The sequence below is a fragment of the Strix uralensis genome, chromosome 31, assembly GCF_047716275.1.
Source record: "Strix uralensis isolate ZFMK-TIS-50842 chromosome 31, bStrUra1, whole genome shotgun sequence".
In the NCBI taxonomy this organism is placed as follows: domain Eukaryota; kingdom Metazoa; phylum Chordata; class Aves; order Strigiformes; family Strigidae; genus Strix; species Strix uralensis.
This window is the reverse complement of record NC_134002.1, coordinates 1,267,156-1,274,653: the sequence shown is the minus strand read 5'-3', so window position 1 is coordinate 1,274,653 and position 7,498 is coordinate 1,267,156. Positions and strand designations below refer to the sequence as shown.

The 7,498-nt window shown below is 47.8% G+C and overlaps 1 protein-coding gene across 1 annotated transcript; it reads right to left on the bottom strand.

Moving 5' to 3' along the window:
- Positions 1-701: 701 nt before the first annotated feature.
- LOC141936051 (olfactory receptor 14A16-like) lies at positions 702-7,078 on the bottom strand. Its single transcript, XM_074852776.1, has 4 exons — positions 6,112-7,078; positions 4,399-4,537; positions 4,083-4,243; positions 702-994 (listed from the first exon to the last, which is right to left on the bottom strand). Exons 1-4 carry the CDS (start codon positions 7,076-7,078, stop codon positions 702-704), a joined length of 1,560 nt encoding a protein of 519 aa, XP_074708877.1.
- Between the last annotated feature and the right edge of the window lie 420 nt (positions 7,079-7,498).

Below are 7,498 nucleotides of genomic sequence, written 5' to 3'. Positions count from 1 at the left end.
TTACAATTTGAGGGAATTTTGTGTTTGAATAGCTTCTATTAATAAATAAAAAAAAAAAAAAAAATCATTATTTTGGGGAAGTATACACATGGGGAAACTTTTGCAACTACGTAATCTGTTTCAGCATCCTCGAAACCTTAATATATAACACTATTATAAGCAGTAAACACATTAATATTAGAGTTAAGAAAATCACGACCAGGTGAAGCATGGAATGAAACAGTCCTGCTGCTCTTGGTGACCACCCAAATAGGACTTCCCACCATCGGTGTTCTCCATCCCTTTGACTCTCATTAACATTTCTTTTATATCATGCTGGACTGTGATAAGAGCTTTTGTTCTGGTCTCTTGTGCTTGTTGCAGAAGGTTGATTAAATCAAGGTTTTGGAAGAGTTGCTTGATTATGGTTAGGTGCACCTCGATAGGTGTAGGTTGTAACTCGTGATATAGGATATAATCAAAAGATAAGTCATCATAAATAGTTATTTACTAAAGTCATCCAAGGACGTGCAGCAGCTTGTAGCGTAGATGTTAAAGTTGCAATACTGGGAACTGCAGCTGTCAATGGGGCTGTATTGGCATTTAAGCACTGATAATCAATTATTAAATGTCATCTCCCATCCGCTTTACGGACTGGCCAAACAGGAGAATTATATACGAAGTGAGTTCTGGAAATAATTAATCATTTTTTAAATCTGCAATTATTTCAGAAATTCCAGATCAGGCTGCAGCCGAAATTGGATACTGTGGAACGTTAGTGATTCTTCATTCAGGAAGTACTGGAGCTGCACGGAGTACATGGACGTGACAGTTTGTTGATTTTTATTAGGACTAAGTTTGGAATTTGAACCAAAAGACCACAAATTACCGTCTGGCAAATGCCAGGTCCAGCCCTTCAGTGCATTGAAACCCGGGATGTTTTCATGGTGCTCTTTGATGACAAAGCGAAAAGATGTTAGATGCTTTTCATCAGGGGGCCATAAATTAACGTTTGCTGTTCGACACACAGTTGTGCTTCACTCAGCATCACCCACCCCACATCCCACTGCCCCCAGAAGAGCCCTGAGCAATGTGTGAAGGACATGATCTGCTTTCCCAGGGGCTGGGGGTCAGGGCTTGGTCTTCTGCGTCATCAAACAAACCCCAGCTTTTCTCAGCACCTGAGCTGCCTGCACTTCCCTTTGCCTACCTGCAATCATCGCATCCAGTTTTCTGTCCTAATGAGTCCCTGGGGAGACGTTGCTACTAATGGTCCTTGGTGGGACTCGTTAATGCTTCAAGGTACTTTGGGTTTTGCTTTTTACATGGAGTCTTTGAGAGTTTTGTACAATCTCCTCTCAGTACCTGAGGTTCAAGGACTCAACACCAAATACACGAGGGGCTCATTGAAATAAAGCAAGTCCTAAGGAGCCATGTCTCTTCCTGCACATTTCTTCAAGTCTTCAAGACTTGTACAGATAACTGAAGTGGTTTCCTAGTGTAGTTAAAGGTCAAGATTTCAAAGAGTTTCAAATAAAAATGAAGTTTAATTTCCAAGGGTGTAAAAGCAGTTCAAGGATGGAAAAGCAGCTCCTCGAGCTCTGAAACAGAATGGACAAATTTCTCCCTCACCTTCCCAACTCCACCATTTCTCTCACAGGCTGCCTGGGACTTTTCCTTACATCAGACTTCTCCACTGCAGTCTGCAGCTGGAGGTTACAGCTCCTTTGTACCAGCTGCCACCTGCTTTCCTTAGAGATCTGGCTGCACACAGGCACAGATTCTTTCTCCTTATTGCAAGCAAAGCAAAGTAAAGCAAGCTAAAATGTCATCAGTAGTAAAACACACTCCACAAGGATATGCTAAGGTCAAGCTGCCTCTAACAAGGTTGCCTTTCGACAACGGATAATCTTATGAGAAATGTTTTAGGTAGATAGATACAAAAAGATAGATATAAACACAATTAAAGTGTTATCTAGGGAGACAATTAAACTACTGAAAGCCAAGCAAACTTTTAAGTCCATGGTGTCAAATCAGAAAGTGAGAGGTGTCTGAATGAACAAAGAGTAAGGGAAGGAGTAAATCAGAGAATAACGGGAAGTGCCTTTGTTGAGACAGTCTGCATCTGAAAAGGTGACTTTAGAAATGGTAATTGTATCCTGAACAACTGCAAATAGATGAAAGATGAGAAAAATTAAGTATGTGGTGTAACAGGCAGAAGACTGGCAAGAAAGTTACAGGGGAAGAATGATATTTCTTTGGAATATCCCTTTTGAAAGGTGATGGGATTGGTAGAGTGGGTGTCCTCCACTTCAGGAAGCCTTTGGACATGGTCTCCCTCAATATTCTTGTACCCAAGTTAGGCCATTCCAGTCTGGATGGGTCGACAAAGAGATGGGTAAAACACCACTTGGATGATGAGGCTGAAAGCGCAGTTGTAAACGCGTCATCCCCTGCCTGGAGGTCAGTGGGACATACTGGAGCATGGTGGGGCAGCACAGGGGACTCTCCTGGGACCTGGGCAGTTTAACACTCTTAAACTATAGAGCTCTTCATAGAATCCTAGACTCATAGACCAGCCCGGGTTGGAAGGGACCTCGACAGGTTATCTGGTCCAACATTTTGTGCAAAAGGGAGCCTACATGAGATTATCTACCACACTGGGCAATTGCTTCTTGAAAACCTTCAGTGATGGGGACTCCACCACGTCCCTTGTGGAGTTTCTTCCAGTGAATGATTGTTCTCACTCCTTTGAAATAGCTCCCTTCTGTCCACGTCTTTCATTAATTGTGGGGACCAGAACTGGACACAATACTCCACGTGGAGCCTGACAAGTGCTGAGCAGAGTGGGATGATCCAGTCCCTGTCTCTGCTAGTAACGCCCCTGCAGATGCAGCCCAGGAGCCTGTTTGCCGTTGTTGCTGCAGCGGTGCACTGCTGGCTCATCTACAGCTCGCTGTCCTCCAGGAACAGGCCCCTTTCAGCAAGGCTGCTCCCAGCCACACAGATCCTGGCCTGTGCTGGGCTCTTTGGTTATTCCCACCCAGGGGCAGGACTTTACTAAACTTTAGGCTAAACCCCTTTGGTAAACTTCATCCTGTTCTTGCTGGCCCATTCTTCCAACCTGTCCAGGTCTCTCTGTTTGACAGCTCTGCCTTCTTGTTACGGAGGCTTCCAAATAAGCAACCCACCACCAATTTAAAAAAATAAATAGATTTATTTTTTTCATAAAACCACCAGTCAGCTCTCCATAGATTACAGATCCGGATGTCCACAAGAGGAGAACAGAATAACTTTCTGGGGTTTAACAATAACCCGAAATACTTTACAAAGCCCCACTCCCCGGGGGTTTAACGACAACCCCAAACGCATACTTCACTTCCTGGGGTTTCACGGGAACCCGAAACGTAAAACAAAGCCTCACACCCCAGGGGTTTAACGGCAACCCCAAATGTAAACTTCACTTCGTGGGTTTAACAAGAACCCAAAACATAAAACAAAGCTTCACAGCCTAGGGGTTTAACGACAACCCCAAACGTAAACAAAGGTTCACTACCTAGGGTTTAACGACAACCCAAAACGCTCTATCACTCACCTAGAAAGTGAGGGCTCTCAACCTCGAGGACCTGCTCAGGGCAGCGTCCCGACCCAAAGTACCTCGAGGAGTTTCCTTGGGCAGCGTCCTGACCCAAGGGGAGAGTCCTGACCGCAGCATACAGCTCCAGGGGACGAGCTCAAAATGGCTCCCCCAAGGGATTCCGTTTATACCCAGACCGAATCTGACCTGTAGTCAATAGCGGCTCCCATTGGTCAAAGGTCTCAACTACCGCGAGACCCTGAAAACAAAGACAGCCAAAAGCTGCCACGTTTCAACAACCAGGAAGCTCTGTTTTCACTGGGCGGATGCACCTGCCACAATCCACCCCGTGACTACAGTCATGATTCGGCTGGTTTCCTTGGAGTGGTGGTGCAGTCACCTCTTGCCTCCAAGGTTAAAAGGGAGTGCGGTCCGGTGAGTCTCCATGCTCATTATGGATTGTCATCCCTAGGTAATTATACAGTCAAAATTGAAAAGGCTGATTAACCATTCTAACAAAACAAACAATCAATGCCCAATATAACAACACCAAGTCCAATCATATTCTTCTGAGGGCTGTCAATTTCACAAGACTCCTTCACCACCCCGTTGTCATCAGGATCTTGATTGTCCATATGGATCCCCACAGCCAGGCAAGATGTCAACATCATCCATTCCTCCGAGGTCCTAATAAAAAAAACAAAACTAGGCCTCGGATCAAAACCCGGGCATCGAGTTAAAAATCAGGGATTATCCATTGGACACTAATTCGGTGGGTTTCCTCACCTTTATCTAAAGCCTCCCAGGCATATAAAGCCCTAAATTTTACCAGGACCATAGACACAATGCCAACTAAGAGCAACTTCACCATGACAGGCTGGCCTACATATCGCTCAACCATGCCATTGGCTTGAGGGTAATATGGTGTATAAAACACCCACTCGATACCTTCCCCTCGTGCCCAGTCTTGCACCACTGCAGCTGTAAAGTGTGACCCATTATCACTCTGAATACATTCAGAAATGGGCAAAATGCCAAACCATCCTTTTAAAACTCGGACTGTTTGGCCTCCAGTAGCTACATTAACAGCTGTAGCCATAGTTAGTCCCGATACCACCTCTACTCCCACCAAGATGTACCTTCTTCCATGAGATGGCTTTAAAGGACCAACATAATCAACTTGCCAGGTGCTCCAAAGTGCCTTATCTTCTTTAATATGTTGGGCTGGTGCTTGATTTGGATGGTTAATCTTAAGCCTCACTTGACATTGTGGACAAGCCATAAGAATTGCTTCACACATCTTCATTGGCACAGGCCATCCCCAGGACCGACACCCATAACAGAGATCTATTTTCCCTGAGTGACCTCGCTTAATATGTAGCCACTCAACCAGCCGATCCCAATCTCCTTTGTCACTACTAACTACCCTAATTTGGGCCAAATGATCTACTTGTTGATTCCATTTTGCAGCAGGGGTTCCATCTCTTCATTGCCCCTTATCCCCATGGCTATTCTGCTCTGGAAGCTCCCCCAGCATGCAACTGCTGCCCAGACCCAGCTGTGTCCCATTCTGGTCTTTGCAGACAGCCTTGCTCCAGGGTCTACAGGGGTCTGGGCCAGGAGAGAGGCCAGGCAGGGCTGGCCATTCCCCCCATCCAGGCTCTGAGACCAGCAGGAGGGTGGACTCGCAGAAAGACTCACCCATAAACTTGGGGTGAGCAGCCAGTGCTGGAAATGGCCGATGAGAGAGGCTGGGGGGTGATGAAGGCCCTGGGCCACCTTCCTGGTCTGTCCATGCCACCAAGGGCACAGACCAGCCTCTTCTCTCCTGCACCTGCATGTCCTTGATCATTTCCACAAGCCCTGGCTCTGCACCACAAATGCCCTGGTCTGAGTCCTCATCCTGCGTGGGCACACAGTATATGTTGATGGTTTTCATTCCCTGGTTCATTCCAACCCAGCTGAGCTCCCTTCAAGCTCTCCCACCTCCCCTGCCCTCTCTCCACCTCTGTCCCCAGCACAGCCCAATTTGGGCTGGTCGCAATGCAGGGCCCACTGCAGGGTGCTCTGGGCACTCACCCCACAGCCTCAGCCCCTCTGAAGGGCACAGCAGCTCCTCGGGGGCAGGGAGGGTCAGCCCCAGAGATGGGAAGCACCTATGGCACAAGGAAAAGCAGGTCAGGGGCACCCTGCATCCCCTGCTCTCCTCTCCAGCAGATCCTGAGGGGTCTGTAGCCCTCTGTGCCATCCCCTCTCCCCAGACCAGCACAAGAGACCTGAGCAGGTGCAGCCAGAAAGGTGTTTTCATTCCCCGTTTATTCCTGCCCTGGTAAGGATGGATGTAAGACAAAGAAGTCATGGGTTCGTTTATTTTCCTTAAGTAAAGAGAGTGCCTGGCTCCTGCTTTAGACATTGGCCCTGGGTAATACAATATGGGTGGATACTGATGTAGGAGGGGAAGAATAATGGAATTTGTTTGCAGACCAGATCATCACAAATGGAAAAATTAATAATATATAAAGAAGGAAAGACATGCTTGGCCTGTCATGACATACACTGGTAGTCATTTGCAGAGACAGTTTGACAGTCTCTGGCTGCTGAAACACATCCAATCAGTTTCCTCAGGGCACTCGTGATCTCCCTGTTCCTCAAGCTGTAGATGAGCGGGTTCAATGTTGGAGAAACCACTGAGTACAGAAATGACACCACCAAGTCCAGGGTTGGGGAGGAGATGGAAGGGGGCTTCAGGTAGGCAAACATGACAGTGCTGATAAAGAGGGAGACCACGGCCAGGTGAGGGAGACACGTGGAAAAGACTTTGTGCCGTCCCTGCTCAGAGGGGATCCTCAGCACCACCTGGAAGATCTGCCCATAGGACACCACAATGAAAACAAAACATCCAAGGTCAAAACTGATACTAACAATGATAAGCCCAACTTCCCTGAGATAGTCTGATTCTGAGCAGGAGAGCTCGAGGATCTGGGGAACTTCACAAAAAGACTGGTCCACAGCATTGCCTTGGCACAGTAGTAGTGAAAATGTGTTGGCCGTATGCAGCACAGCCCAGAGAAACCCAGTGCCCCAAGCAGCTGCTGCCATGTGGACACAAGCTCTGCTGCCCAGGAGGGTCCCGTAGTGCAGGGGTTTGCAGATGGCAACGTAGCGGTTGTAGGCCATGATGGTGAGAAGGAAATACTCTCCCACCATCAAGAACAGAAAGAAAAAGAACTGTGTGGCACATCCCAAGTAGGAGATATGCCTGGCGTCCCAGAGGGAATTAGCCATGGCTTTGGGGAGAGTGGTGGAGATGGAGCCCAGGTCGAGGAGGGAGAGGTTGAGGAGGAAGAAGTACATGGGGGTGTGCAGGTGGCGGTCACAGGCGATGGCGGTGATGATGAGGCCGTTGCCCAGGAGGGCAGCCAGGTAGATGCCCAGGAAGAGCCAGAAGTGCAAGAGCTGCAGCTCCCGTGTGTCTGCGAATGCCAGGAGGAGGAACTCAGTGATGGAGCTGCTGTTGGACATCTCTTGCCTCTAGACATGAGGGGGCTGTCAGAGGAGGAAATAACAGTGACAATTCAAGGGAAACTTTTCTGAGGAAAATCAATGTAATTTCCCAACACCCCGGTCCCTATTGCACTCATGCTCCCATTTTTCCTTTTCTAAGAACATTTCCTTCACTTCCATGCCTGGAACTCCCGTTGGTGCTGGATTAATGTACCATGAGGATCAGAGCCTCTGCCCATAGGCTGCGCACGAGTCAGCCCTGCTCTGCAGCAGTGGGTTCGTGTTATATCTGGAGGCAGGAGCCAGACCTGGTGTTCGACTTTGTCATATGTCACCATTTGTAATTCAAAAGGGCCTGTCAGCATCTGCACTCCCAGTGCTAAGGAATGAGGATGGCAGAAGGCAGTTAGAGAGCTTTGGGCTTTTTGAAGCTCCCCC